Raw genomic sequence first — 14,273 nt, 5'->3', positions numbered from 1 at the left:
TGTCATGCCATAACCTGCCCTCCTCCCTTCTTTTTAGGGTGATGAGTAGAACCGGAGCCGGTGTCCAAGGCGTAGGCTGAGCAGGGCACAAAAGACGAAGCAGAACTGTCTGGGATCTCAACACTATCTTGGAAGCCAACGTTACATCTTTCGACAGCTGCAGCACACTGTTGGCGATGCTCAATGTTGGTTTGCCGGGACACCCAGCTCCTTCTCACGCACACTGCTGCCAAACTCTGTATCTCCTACTTTGTACCTGAGTAGCAGATTTTTCCTATTAAGCGCAACGTGCTACGTTCCTCGGCACGTAAAAGCATTTTGTTAGAGGAGGCACAATATTCAAGTATTTCAATATACTCCTGAACTTAGAATCATAAAAGCATAGGGCTGGAAGGGCCCTTGGAGGTCTTCTACTCCAACGCCCTCCCCGAGGCAGGAGTCCTTATAACATCCAGGAGAAATGGTTGTCCAATCTTTTCTTAAAAAAAAACTCCAGTACCCATAATTCCAGGAGGCAAGCTGTTCCACTGATTAATCATTCCCACTGTCAGGAAATTCCTTCTTATTTCCATTTCCCTCTGAGGAGCTTCTGCCCATTGCTTCTTGCCCTACAGCAGGGGTAGGCCACCTTGGCTCTTTTATGACTCGTGGACTTCAACTCCCAGAATTCCTGAGCCAGCATGGCTCAGCTTGGAAACCTCTCCCTTTCCCCTCAGCATGGCTGGCTCAGGAATTCTGGGAGTTGAAGTCCACGAGTCATAAAAGAGCCAAGGTTGCCTACCCCTGCTCTAGAGAATATATCAATGCCCTCTTCCCTCTGACAGCCCTTCAGATATTGGGGGACAGCCACTGGTATCAGGTCTCCCCTAAGCCTTCATTAAGCTAAACACACATACCTGTAGTTCCCTTAACTGCTCATTGTACAATTTAGCCTCTGACAATTTAGGTAAAAGGTAAAGGTTCCCCCGCACATGCGTGCTAGTCGTTTCCGACTCTAGGGGCCGGTGCTCATCTCCGTTTCAAAGCTGAAGAGCCAGCGCTTGTCCGAGGATGTCTCCGTGGTCATGTGGCCGGCATGACTAGACGCCAAAGGCGCACGGAACGCTGTTACCTTCCCACCGTAGTGGTCCCTATTTTTCTACTTGCATTTTTACGTGCTTTCGAACTGCTAGGTTGGCAGAAGCTGGGACGAGTAACAGGCGCTCACTCTGTTACGCAGCACTCGGGATTCGACCCGCCAAACTGCCGATCTTCTGATCGACAAGCTCAGCGTCCTAACCCACTGAGCCAATTTAGCCTCTTATAAATTACGGAAGTGAAAAATATGTGAAAGATTAAAACAAACTGACATTAAAATGTTACTAAAAACTGTGCTAAAACCACAGCTACAAGAGCCAAGATCATCTTTGTCGTTCTTGTCTGCATGTTTCCAGGGTCTCACCATTTTTGTACCGTGGTGACCAGAACTGAATGTGGTACTCCCAATGTGTCCTCACTAGCACAGAATAAAATGGTGTTACCTCTTCCAGTGATTTTGATACTGCCCCTCTGTTGATGCAGCATTGCAGAACTGCATTGGTGTTTTTGGCAGCTGCAGCACATTGCTGACACATACCGAAGTGGTTGCGCACTAGATCCCTCTCACCACTGTTCAGCCAGGTACTGCCTGTCTCCTACCTGTGGATCTGGTTTTTCCTGCCTAACTGCAGGACATTTCTTTCCTCACCACTGAACTGCATCTTGTTGAATAGGGCCCAAAGCTCAAGTCTCTCAAGAGCCTCCTGAAATAATCTTCAGTCTATCTTCTAAAGTTTTAGCAGTCCCCCCCTCCCCCCCAGGTTTCTGTCGAGTTTGATTCTGCCTTTTTAGTTATCAACAATGCTCCTCCATTTCCAGCCTCGTGTCATCTGCAAATTTGAAGAACATTCCTGGTTTTTCCTGCCTAACTGCAGGACATTTCTTTCCTCACCACTGAACTGCATCTTGTTGAATAGGGCCCAAAGCTCAAGTCTCTCAAGAGCCTCCTGAAATAATCTTCAGTCTATCTTCTAAAGTTTTAGCAGTCCCCCCCTCCCCCCCCAGGTTTCTGTCGAGTTTGATTCTGCCTTTTTAGTTATCAACAATGCTCCTCCATTTCCAGCCTCGTGTCATCTGCAAATTTGAAGAACATTCCTTCTACTCCCTCCTCTAGGTAATTTATTTATTTTTGGTTATCAAATTTATAGGGCTGCCCATTTCATACAAGGGAACTTTGGACAGCGTGCAATAAAACCAACCATTAAAACTGAATATAAAATCGCAAGGAAACTCATGGCACAGAGGTTCAGCACATACCTTCCTAGGAACATCCAGAACTCCCACACCACTGCACTATGCAGCAGCCAAAGCCTCTGGACCAGGCATATCAAACTTGTGACGTCACACGATTTCCCCCCCATTGCCGGCAATGGGGTGGGCGCGGTTTTGGCGTGATGCATCCGGACCATGGGCTGGCAGTTTGACATACCTGCTCTGGAAGTTCCTCCAGGGCAGCCCCATACAGATCGCGGAGGTGACCAAAGCAGGAGGAGCCTCATGCCCGAAGATGAGTGCCCCACAGGAAGTTGCGCTAAGGCCCTCCAGCCCTTCTGCTCCTTGAGCAGGAGTCATGAGTCCAGAAGGACCCCCAAACTGAACATTGGGGTCTATTTGGGATAGTATAACCCCTTCCAATACTTTATAATTTGCTTAAACGATATATATGGTTCCCCATCTCAGTCTAATGATTTTTGGTTATCAAGAGCAATTTAATAACACGCTCTACCTGGGGCTGCCCTTGAAGAGTATTCGGCTGGTGCAACTGGTGCAGAGTGCAAGGTGGGCGTGCGCAGTCTTGGCAGCCCCTCGGGTTGCACATCTAACACAAGTCAGTGTGCGAGCTGCATTGGTGGCCAGTTTGGTTCTGGGGGGGGGAATCAAAGACGGGCTTACTTGTCTGGGGGCCTCTGAGGGGAGAGTGCAAGAAGACCCCATTCCCCTCCCACCCACCTCTTTTGGTTCTTGCAGGTGAGCTTTTAGCAGTTTTGAACATTTTAATGCCAGTTCCTCTTAAACTTTTAAAATTATTCATTTGTTCCTATAATTTATAAGCCACCCGGAGTCACTTTGCAGGGCAGTGGGGAGCATAGGAACCTAACAAGCAAAGCATGCAAACGGGACCCCTCACCCACCCAAGATTCTGCCTGGGGCCCAGTTTCCAACACCACCATCCTTGTTTAGCTGACGCCAGCCAAGGGTGCCGGGCCCACCAAAGACCCCCCCCCCCGGAAGAGGTCGCTGCCGCTGTCCCCCCCGTCACCTCCTCGAATGCGGGGCCCCTTCCAACTGACCGGTGGGGGGAGCAGCTACAACGGGTCTCTCAAGAGCAAAGGTTGTGTTTTTTGAGGGGAGGGGGGGGTCTCCCAAGCCGCAGAGTCTAGGGTAGGGGGCTGGCTGAGGAATTCTGGGAGTTGAAGTCCACGTCATAAAAGGGCCAAGTTTGAAGAGCCCTGGTCTAGGGGCAGGGGTAGGCAACCTCGGCTCTTTTATGACTCACGGACTTCAACTCCCAGAATTCCTGAGTCAGCATAGCTGGCTCAGGAATTCTGGGAGTTGAAGTCCGTGAGTCATAAAAGAGCCGTGGTTGCCTACCCCTGGTCTAGGGAGTCCACCGAGCAGGATCTCCGCAGACTTGAACCCCAGAGCCTTGCCCGGCCAAGGGGAATTCGAGGTAGAGCAAAATAAGGCTGGAAAAAGAAAAGAAAAAAAAAAGAACGACGGTGTAGCTACAGCCAGCCACGTCCAGGCAGCCTCTTCTCCGCATTCCTTACTCGGGAAAGAAGAGGGTGGACCAGATGACCTTCGGAGGTCCCTTCCAGCTCTGAGATTCTGTTACGAAGGGGGACTTTAAAGAACTGCGGGCGGCGATGCCGGTGGGGCGGGGCAACACCCGAGAGAGCAGCGGAGGCCCCGAGAGCCTGGATCAGGGGTCGGCAACCTCGGCTCTTTTATGACTCGTGGACTTCAACTCCCAGAATTCCTGAGCCAGCATAGCTGGCTCAGGAATTCTGGGAGTTGAAGTCCACGAGTCATAAAAGAGCCGAGGTTGCCGACCCCTGGCCTGGATCAAGGACCGCCCGCCTGCAGCGGGTCGTCGGGGAGGGAGCCCCCCCCACCCCAACCCCCTTGACACCCCCCCCGGGGCGGGTACCTGGAGGCGGAGGTGGCGGCGGGCGGGAGCGGGTTGCGCAGCGTCACCACGCACTCCAGCGCCTCCCCCGCCAGGAACGCGGCGCCCCGCTGCAGCGACGCCAAGACCTCGATCATGGCCGCGCGGACGGGGGGGGGGGCGGGCCACGTGGACACGGGCGCACGCGCACGCGCACCCTCTCTCTCTCTCTCTCTCTCTCTCTCTCTCGGCGGGGCGGGGCGGGGCGGGGCGGGGCGGAGCCGCCGACCACGCCCCGCCCCCTCCCCTTTCTGGCTTGGCGACGCCGGTGGATCGGCTGGTTGCGGCGCTGGCCGATCCAGCCATGGCGACGCGGGGCTGCGCGGGCTGCGGGCGGGGGGACACTGGCGGGGCGGCGGCGGCGGCGGCGGCGGCCGAGGAGCTGCTGATGAGCCGCTACGAAGGCCGGGCGGCGGGTCGAGGCGTGCCGCGCTTCGGCTGGCGGCTCTGCCTAGCCCACCGCTTCGCCGAGCGCAGGAAGCCCCTGCAGGCCGGGGACGTCTCCCCCGGGCAAGCCCTGCGGCACCTGGGGCTGGCCTTCAGGTAGGGGGCGGCCCTTCCCCCGGGAGGGAGGGGAGGAGGCAGGCGGGAGGGGGGGGGCGCCCCTCCCCAGGCCTGAGACGCTGCGCCCTCCCTCCCTCCCTCCCCGGCAGGTACCTCGGCTGGTGGTACCGGAAGACGCGCGTGGAGAAGCGGCAGCCCTTCATCGACCTGCTGCACCCGCAGCCCCTGCGCCCCATCTACGGTAGGGCCCGCCCGCTCGGAGGTGGGGGAGCGAAGACGCGCTGGGGCCGCTGACCGCCTTCCTCCTCTTCCTCTTCCTCTTCCTCTCCCTTCTCCGCAGGTTGCCCGCTGGGGGGCCTGGGCGGCGGCACCGTCACCCGGGGCTGGCGCGGGGACTTCTGCCGGTGGCAGCTTTTGCCGGGCCTCTACCAGCACCGGACCGTGGTGGCCGACCAGGTTTGTCGGGTGGGGTGGGGGTGGAAAAGCAAGAAGGAGCGCCCTGGGGCTCCTACCCCACCCGGTGTGGCCCTTCGCCGCGGCGCCTTCCTCACGGGTGGGGTCTCTTGCCTTCCCGCCCCAGTTCACGGTCTGCCTGCGCCGGAAGGGCCGGACGGTCTACCAGCAGGTGCTCTCCATCGGGCGACCCAGCCGGCTGCAGGGCTGGAACTGGGGCTTCTGCGGCCACTACGCTTTCTACCACGCGCTCTACCCCCGCGCCTGGACCGTCTACCAGCTGCCCGGGCAGGAGGTTGTGCTGACCTGCAGGCAGATCACGCCCATTATTCCGCACGATTATCAGGTAAGCACCCCCACCCCCGAGTCGCGGCAGCGGGGAAGGGCGGCCCTGGCAGGGCTTTGCATTATGAGCCCCAGGCCCTCCTGTACGTGGGACATGACCCTGGGCCTTTCCAGGGAAAGGGACCCCCCCCCAGGCCTTCCTGAGCCAGGACCTTCCCGCAGAGACCCCCTTAATTGGAGCGCCCCCTGCGGAGGAAGTCCCGGTTCTTCCCCCCTGCAGTTGCAGCTCTGCCTTGTGCCCCTCCCATTGGCTTCCCAACCACACACCTGCTGGAGTTACCTGCTCCAGCAAATTTCCTCATTTGGCGCTGCTGCTTGGAGAGAATATCCCTCCTCGGGCTCTGTTATTTTTAATCGCTCTCAAAATCTTTCTGAGTGATTATATTTGAAGCGCAACTTCAGGTTTGAGGTTGCAATGTAAAAGGTAGCTGAGCCAGCCGTAGAGTGAAGCAGGCTGTAGATGTGCCCTTCCAGGTGACCACGGTGCCCCCTTCCTCTGGCCCTTTTCCAGTTCATGGAAGTCAGGGGCCAACCAGGAGCAACAGGAAGGGGTCAGCCAGCAAGAGCAGTATTGCTTGGGCAGAAGGGAGACTGTTGTTGCCCCTGCCCTGGAGCCGTCTCCTTGTCATTCTAGCGGGACAGAGATGCCCTCCATGAGAGGCAGTCTGTCGGATCCCACGCAAGGCTTTAAAGGTGGTAATTAGGATTTTGAATTGCGCTGGAAAAGCACAGTGGCGATGTATGTGGAAACCCAAATTACATGCGCCATCGTGTTCTGGGCTGGTTGAGGTTTCGGGGGGTGTCTTTGGGGGTTGCCACATGTACAAAGTATTGCAGGGGTCCAAACAGGAAGCGACGGGGGTGTAGGTAAGAACAAGTGGGGCCTCCTGGTCCAGGAATGGGTGCAAACACAGTGCAAGATAATCCTGGATAAATGTCCAGCAGGAGCTTGAAGTTCAGGCACCCCCCCCAGTTAACGTGCACACCCATTGTGTGGAGGAGTGCTTTCTCCTCGAGAGTTAAGGGTAACGACTCTCCAGATTCTGGGAAGATCCAAATGCCCAGAGCCCCTCTGTCTTGCTAGGATTGAATCCATGCCCCCCAGCCAGACGGTCACAGCCTCCGGGTACTGGAGAAGCCCCCAAAGGGCATTGCCCATGCAACGGGGGACAGAGATGCAGAATTGAGTGTCATCCTCAACCCCATGGTGTTGAATAACCTCCCCTAGGGGTGTAAAGGGGAGCTGAGAGACGCACACCCCTAGACACGCAGATAAATGGGCCTTTCCATTCCACCCCCAACCCAACTGATTCTAAGTGAGGAGGAAGAGCGTCTCAATGTGGGGTGCCCCCACTCCCTTCCCCTGCAGTCAGCCCAACAGGATGCCTTGTCTGATGCCAATCCAAAGCCTCTGGGAGATTCAGGGGGACCAGGACGAAGGCAGCACGCTCCTTAGGAACTCTCTAGAGCAGCGTTTCCCAACCTTAGGAACTTGAAGATGCGTGGACTTCAACTCCCAGAATTCCCCAGCCAGCTGGCTGGGAAATTCTGGGAGTTGAAGTCCACGCATCTTCAAGTTCATAAGGTTGGGAAACGCTGCTCTAGAGGTCACCCACAAGCACAACTGGGGCCCTCTCAGCAGCATAACCAGGCCTGAAGCCCATCTGTCTTTTGGGCAACCCGGCCATCCTGTTGGCATGCTGCATGGTGAAAGCGGCAATAGGGTTGATGTCTCTACGGTGGGTTTCCTAATCCAGGCCTGGCATGGTGCAGGAGCTGGTCTCTGGGCTGCCTGGAGGTGTTGCAAGTTAGAGCTGTGGGATGCATGAGAGGGGTGGAGATTTGGAGGGGAAGGAAAGCAGGCAGGGCCGCCCGAGAGAGGCAGTAAAAGGCTGCACAGGCAGTCTTCGACCTACGACCACAATGGAGAGCACAGAGTTTGTTAAATGAGTCGCATCTGATTTTGTGATCTACCACCATAGATAAGCGAATCACTGCAGTTGCTAAGCAAATCATCTGCCCTCCCACCCCATTGACTTTGCTTTTCGGAAGCTGGCTGGGAAGGTCGCAGAAGAGGACCACGTGATGTCAGGATGCTGCGACCGTCGTAAACACGTGCTGGTCGCCAAGCGCCTGAATTTTGTTAACCTGGGAGTGCTCCCATGATGGTTGTGAGCGAGATCAGTTGCAAGTCTTTTTCCAATGACGTTGTAACTTTGGGCCTCTCAATGAACGGTTGTAACTTGGGGGACTATGGGGTGGTCAATGCTTTCTAGACAAAAGTAGACTTTCTTATGGATGGGGGGGGAACACATTTGCTTCTTAATCTGGTTGCACCCGGGCGCCGCTCCTGGAAGGGGTGGGGAGGATCAGGCTGGGCAGCCTGTGGGGGCTCTGACCCCACACGCGCCAACTGTGTGTGCTTAGGATTCGAGCCTCCCGGTGGGCGCTTTCGTCTGGGAGGTGGAGAATGAGAGTGCGGAGGAGGTGGAGGTCTCCATCATGTTCACCTTCCAAAACGGCACAGAGACCAAGGATGACCGCCAGGGCGGCCACTGGAACGAGCCCTTCTGCGTGGAGAAGGAGGGCTGCTGCGTCCGTGGGGTGATGCTGCACCACGTGACCCCTGCCAACCCTTACACCCTGGCCATCTCTGCCCGGGAGAAGGTAGGCCCCTCGGAGATCCCGCAAGACTTAGGAACGGTCCGTGGGCAGCAGCTGGGACCAGACCCTTCCATGCCCTTTGGGGCGCTCTCTTGCAGGCGTGCAGGGAGGCTTCTTGGAGTGGCAGCAGTGACCCATTGTGGCTTCTTTGCCACCTCTCTACTTTCGAGGCCCCGAGGCGGGGTGGGTGAATTCCCCACCTCTGGTGCCTCTGGATTCTAGAAGGCCTATTCTTCCCCTATATCGTTCCCTTCTTTCTTGTTCCTTCCCCAGGCAGGTGTCACTGTTACCCACCTCACAGCCTTCAACCCTGCTGGCACTGGGCAAGAGGTTTGGCAGGATCTCTTGGCAGATGGCCGGCTGGCATCTCCTCAAGGTGAACTCTGGACTCTAAGGTGGGCAGAGGAAGGCAGGAGGCCAGGCTCCTGACGCTCACGGCTCTCTTGTAGGTCAGAGCCCCCCTACTGAGAAAGGGGAGGTGTGTGCAGCAGCCGTGTGCGCCACGTGTGTGGTGGCGGCTCACGGCCACGGAGTGCTGGAGCTGGGCCTGGCCTGGGACATGCCTCGTGTTCGCTTTGGATCGGCGGAGAAGGAGCATCGCCGGTGGGTGCCTCTTGGGAAGGGCTGGCTCCCGGGGGTCTCTCTGCTTTGGGTGTGGACACACTTGGGCAACTCACACAGCTCTGCCTGTGGAGGGTCTCCAGGGCTGGGCCACCATGCAGCACACTCATGAAGCCAACCCTAACCTGATCTAGAAGATGGGGCTGTCTCAGGATCAAACTGTGGGGCGGAGGGGGCAGCCCTGCTTGGTGCAGACATCCTTTCGCTGTCCCTGTCCAGCCTGCCGGGTGGGGGCAAAATCCATGGCAGCAGCCCCACAACAGTCCCAGTTTCCCAGGCAGCCTCTGGGAAAATTGCTTTCTCCCCCACCCCCGATCTGGAGGGTCCCCTGTGTGTGACGGGGACGTGGCCTCTGGGTGGGCTGTCTTTGCTTCCTGGCTCATGCTGTGGCTGAGGGTCCGTCTTCCTCTCTGCCCGCAGGTGGTACACCCGCTTCTTTGGCAGCGACGGGAACGCCTGCCCGGCACTCTCCCACCATCTCTTCAGCCGCTACAAGGCCTGGGAGGAGAGGATTGAGGCCTGGCAGGGCCCCATTTTGGCAAACAGGTAGCACCCTGCGGCTGAGAGGCTTCTGAGGTGCAGGAAGGTGCCCAGGCCGGAGTTTTCCCACACTCCCTCTACTGAGGTGCCGCCATGATCCACTCCAGCCAAACTCAGCTGCTTCCAGGCTGTCTCCTCCCTCCGCCCTCGGTTCCTTCCCCCCCATCTGTGGCTGTCCAGACTCTCTGAGCGTTGGGGACTGCCTCATTCCTGCTGAGTGGGTGGCTGCACCCACGCTCTCCCTGGGTCACCAGGCCAGGTGGGCAGGCCCTCTGGGGGGGTGTCTCCGGGCAGACTGAGATTGCCCCTGGGAGGGAGCCCCACTGAGGACCCGCATGTGCCTCTTGCAGCGACCTGCCCCCCTGGTACAAGTCAGCCCTCTTCAATGAGCTGTACTTTCTGGCCGACGGAGGCACCCTCTGGCTAGAGCTACCACCCAAGGACAGGGATGCCCTGCGGGACACCCAGGGCCTCTCCCAGCTGCTCCCAGTCTTGCAAGAGTACGGGAGGTTTGCTTATCTGGAAGGTGAGGTTTTGCTTTGGGGCCCAGGTGGGGCATCCTGGCTTACTCCTGGAGTGAGCTCCAGGTGTTTCCGGCATGGCAGTGTGATGCGCAGCTGCCACTACTTTCTGCTTCCAGGCCAAGAGTACCGGATGTACAACACTTACGACGTACACTTCTACGCTTCCTTCGCGCTCGCCATGCTGTGGCCTAAGCTAGAGCTCAGCCTGCAGTACGATGTGGGTAGGTGCCCTTCCCCTTGAGCTCTGAACATTGGGGGGTGGCCTTCCTCGGCCAGCATTGGAAGAGGTCTGGGCTGGAGGGGTGCCCCTGGCAGGGATGGGAGGAAATGCCCACCCCTCGAGCTGTGTTGAATCCTCCTGATGGCCTGGCCTGTGCTTGGCTGGGTGTTTGGGCTGCTGCTAACTGCCCTGCCCTGCCTGCCCCAGCTGCTGCGGTGCTGAACGAGGATGCTCGCCCTCGGCAGTACCTCATGAGTGGACAGACGGCCCCGGTGAAGCTGCGCAATATGGTTCCGCATGACATTGGAGACCCAGGTAAAGCACCTCGTGTCCGGATGCAGTTCAGGCCTCAATCTGCAGCTGCACGGATAGCGAGCTCACAGCAGCTGCCCTTAGCAAGGACTTCAGCAGCTGGGGCTTGGGGCCTTGCTGCGTGGGGGAGGGTGTGGACCTTCTTGGGGCTGGGCCTCAGGAAGGTGGCTGTCTCCAATTTGCTTGAATGCATCCCCAAGACAACTTCCCCTGTGGCCGCTTTTAGGGTGAGCGGGGCTGTTGGGGAAGGAGATTGTGCACGCACACCCCTTCTGTGACCCTGGGTGGGTGGGAGGAAGCCTTGGGCGTCTCGGCAAAATTCCCTGAGAGCCTGCAAGCATCTCGGAGGTCAGCTGGTCACAGCCTTTGGGTTGTGTGGTCCCTCCTTGGGCTGCGGAGGAAGATGGTGGGGCCTCTTACAAGCTGGGAGGGGGTGAGGCTTTCTGGGAATCAGGGCTGCCACACCTTCCCCTGCTCTCTTCGGCCAGACGACGAGCCCTGGCAGCGGGTCAATGCCTACCTGATCCACGATACGGCCACCTGGAAGGACCTCAACCTGAAGTTTGTGCTGCTGGTGTACCGGGACTACTACCTCATGCAGGACGTGGCCTTCTTGCGGGACATGTGGCCCATCTGCCAGGTGCAGTGGCAGGGAGGGCGGGGGCTGCCAGCTATCCAGGCTCCCCCCCGCAGACCCCTCCTCAGACTCCTTTGCTTCCTTCAGGCCGTGGTGGAGTCGGAACTGAGATTCGACACAGACGGGGATGGTCTCATTGAGAACTCGGGTTTTGCTGACCAAACCTATGATGCCTGGGTGGCCACTGGAGCCAGGTGGGTGATGGGGCAGGAGCCTTGCCCTCCTCCCACATCCTAGAATCCAGCTCAGAAAAGCCTCTTGCTGTGGGTGTCAGGAGCCCCTCTCCAGCCTCTGTGTGGAAGGGCTGACAGAGCCCTTCTCCTCGTCCCCTCAGCTGTTGTGTGGCCTGGGGCTGTTTGATGTAGCCTGGCACCTGTTTCTTGCTGTCCTTTTATATTTCCTTTCCCCTAAGTAGCAGGGGTGGGTGGTCTTCTCTCAGGGGCTTTGAAACATGATCCTGAGACCCGAGTGCCCAGTGCTGCGCCCCATTTCCAAACCTACTGTAGCCTTTCTGGAAGATTCTTTGACTCACTGAGCCTGTCAGCCAAAGACCCTGTGCCCAGAGGGAGGTCCTGGTGGCGGACCCAAGCAACCAGATCCACAATTGTAGAATTCAAACCAGCTACTTTATTATAGTCTGTTATATAGGAATCTTCCCAGACTGCTTGCCTTCCCTTGGAAACAGACAGATAAGGTTGCATGGACCCCGGGGTGCAGGGGAGGGGTCAGTCCTGGTTCTCTTGCGGCTGTGCAACCATTCAAAGCTAATTCCTGCTTGAGTTTCCCCCCTCCCCTGAGCCCCTCCTTCCCCAGAGTGCCTTGCTGCCTTCCCTGGCTGAGGGAATTGCAAGGACCGCCCCCCCCCCCGCCTGCCTCCCCTGCACAACACCCCTGGTGGCTGGGTGCCCCGATGTGACGCTTCCGTGGAGAGAATGGCTGTCCTGCTGATGGGGCTGGGCATTCTGGTGCCCTGTCTGGATGAGGCCAAAGAGGAGGAGAGAGGTGGGTGCCCTGCTCTGCGGAGTTGGTAGAACTAAAAGGGGAGGGGGGAGCAACAAGCCTTGGTGGAGCAGTGGGCTAATGCCTCCTTAAGTAACACCAGCTGCCAGCAATTAGTGCAGGTTCGAGTCCCACCGGGCTCAAGGTTGACTCAGCCTTCCATCCTTCCGAGGTAGGTAAAATGAGGACCCAGATTGTTCGGGGCAATTAAGCTGACTTTGTAATAATGCCACTTGGGGGGGGCGAAAGCCCTAATAAGCAGGCATATACATAGAATGAAGGCTATTGCTAAGCACATTGATTTGTGCTTTAGAATTGTAAGCCGCCCTGACTCTTCGGAGAAGGGCGGGATATAAATGGGATTAAAATAAAAATAAATAAAAAAACAAGTCCCATGGCCTTGATCCAAGGGCTTACTCCGTGGCCTCTGCCCCTGTAGTGTCAGGGAGGGAGAGGATGGTGGCCTGGTGGGAAATAGAGGCGTCAGGAGGGCCAAGTGCTCCTGAAGAAGGTTGCGCCAGGAAGAGGCTTTCCCCCTCCCCCAATTCCTTGGGGTGGTTGGGGGAAGTAAAGCAACCTCAGCCTTGTGGGATTCTGCTGCCAGTCGACACCAGCCCTGCAAGGTGGATGAGGACACAAGAGGGACAGAACTGTCCCTTTATGTAGATGGGCTGTGGGGATTGATCCCGCTTCAGCCTCCGGGGGTTGGCCAGTAGTGCCTGGCTGAGCCACTCCCAAGGGGTGTCTCATTGCCCCATCGGCTCTCTTTGCTCCTGTTTTCTTCGGGGTCCCCTGCCCGACCCTCCTCACCAGCCCAGGGAGTGCTGCTGGCAGAAGCAGACTCCCGGGGCACAGCTGCCTGGCCGTCTGCCCTCCTGATGCCAGGGAAGAGTGCTCAGCCGCCGCTCGGAGGGATGCAGGAGAAGTGGGGACAGGTGCCTCTCTTCCCCCCCCCTCCTTTGGGCAACCCCCTCCTCTCCTTTGCTTCACCAGTGCCTATTGTGGGGGCCTATGGCTGGCAACCGTCTGCATGATGTGTAGAATGGCGGAGGCCTTGGGAGATGGGCCGGCCCTTGAGACCTATACGGGCATCCTAGCTAAGGGCACGGCAGCATTTGAGCGGCTGCTCTGGAACGGTAAGTCCAGGCAGGGCAGGGGGCTCCTGTGGAGGGGTCAGCAGGGCTGGAAAGAGCCCCTGGCCACCATCTCCCCCTTCTCTCTTGCAGGGAAGTACTACAACTATGACAGCGGCCGCGGGCCCTCTTCGGACAGTGTCATGGCCGACCAGCTGGCCGGGCAGTGGTTCCTACGGGCATGTGGGTTGGGCGAGGGGCAGTCAGAGGTGAGAGCAGGGGCCATGAGCCTTGGAGGGGTGGCGGGGCTGTGAGTCGAGCCTCCACGAGTCTCCCTCTGGTCCACAGGTGTTCCCTCGCAGCCACGTGCTCAGCGCCTTAAAGACCATCTTCGAGCTCAACGTGCTCAGCTTTTCAGGGGGATCCATGGGGGCTGTGAACGGCATGCACCCCTCGGGACTGCCTGACACCTCCAGCCTGCAGTCGGACGAGGTGTGGGTGGGTGTGGTGTATGCCCTGGCCGCCACCATGATCCAGGAGGTGGGTAATGGGGACGGGGGAGGGTGGCAGGGTGGGTGCGGGATGCCAGCCCAGCTGACTGGGCTTCCTCTTGCCTGGCACAGGGCCTGGTGCAAGAGGGCTTCTGCACTGCCGAGGGCTGCTACAGGACCGTCTGGGAGCAGCTAGGCATGGCGTTCCAGACCCCCGAGGCCTACTGTCAGAGGAAGGTCTTCCGCTCGCTGGCCTACATGCGTCCCCTCAGCATCTGGAGCATGCAGCTGGCCTTGGAGCAGCGGGCAGCGCAAGGGCAGCCCTTCCCAGCTCCACCTGCGGCCAAATCCAGTGGTCCGTGAGCCAGGTGAGGCGGACAGGCAGTTGCCTCCACTTGACCCTCCTAAGCCAGAGCAGGTCCACAGGTGCCACCCGGGCTGCCCTGGGTGTGATATGAAGGAAGCCCCGCTGCCCCTCCACCCCTGAGACAGGGCAGAGCTGAGCTCTTTGGCAAGGGGGCAGCTTGGACGTCTCGGTCTTCGTCTATCTTCAACACCGCTTAGATTTTGCACACAATCACGCTCTGTATAATCTGAAGTTATTTTTAGATGATGAGTAATTTTAATTTAAAATAAATTGAACT

General features: G+C 57.9%; 2 protein-coding genes across 3 annotated transcripts in view; one reads left to right on the top strand and one right to left on the bottom strand.

Moving 5' to 3' along the window:
• RGP1 (RGP1 homolog, RAB6A GEF complex partner 1) overlaps positions 1–4,968 on the bottom strand; it is a 19,724-nt gene extending 14,756 nt beyond the window's left edge. Inside the window, exon 1 of one of the 2 annotated variants that reach the window (XM_083355594.1) lies at positions 4,904–4,968. In XM_083355594.1, the coding sequence (XP_083211720.1) occupies positions 4,904–4,953 (50 nt within the window). In that variant the 5' untranslated portion in view covers positions 4,954–4,968. Of the gene's footprint in view, positions 1–4,228; positions 4,363–4,903 lie in introns of those variants that run through there. The other variant, XM_083355593.1, reaches the window with a different exon arrangement.
• GBA2 (glucosylceramidase beta 2) lies at positions 4,489–14,273 on the top strand. The gene is made up of 17 exons (XM_083355574.1): positions 4,489–4,789; positions 4,900–4,991; positions 5,091–5,206; positions 5,331–5,549; positions 7,976–8,215; positions 8,486–8,588; positions 8,662–8,815; positions 9,254–9,379; positions 9,724–9,899; positions 10,014–10,118; positions 10,325–10,432; positions 10,918–11,069; positions 11,154–11,260; positions 13,059–13,201; positions 13,292–13,407; positions 13,487–13,678; positions 13,762–14,273. The coding sequence occupies exons 1-17, from the start codon at positions 4,551–4,553 to the stop codon at positions 13,990–13,992; spliced, it is 2,619 nt and encodes an 872-aa protein (XP_083211700.1). The 5' UTR covers positions 4,489–4,550; the 3' UTR covers positions 13,993–14,273.

The sequence above is a fragment of the Vipera ursinii genome (assembly GCF_947247035.1).
Source record: "Vipera ursinii genome assembly, chromosome: 2".
NCBI classification, from domain to species: domain Eukaryota; kingdom Metazoa; phylum Chordata; class Lepidosauria; order Squamata; family Viperidae; genus Vipera; species Vipera ursinii.
The sequence above is the reverse complement of the archived record's forward strand: the minus strand, read 5'-3'. Positions and strand labels throughout refer to the sequence as shown.

What these genes read in the sequence shown, in the direction of transcription:
- GBA2 (XM_083355574.1), top strand. Translation starts at nt 4,551, where the DNA reads ATGGCGACGCGGGGCTGCGCGGGCTGCGGGCGGGGGGACACTGGCGGG. An exon ending in GGCCCCATTTTGGCAAACAG is followed by an intron (nt 9,380 to 9,723) that starts GTAGCACCCTGC and finishes TGCCTCTTGCAG; the next exon opens with CGACCTGCCCCCCTGGTACA. An exon ending in GAGGTTTGCTTATCTGGAAG is followed by an intron (nt 9,900 to 10,013) that starts GTGAGGTTTTGC and finishes TTCTGCTTCCAG; the next exon opens with GCCAAGAGTACCGGATGTAC.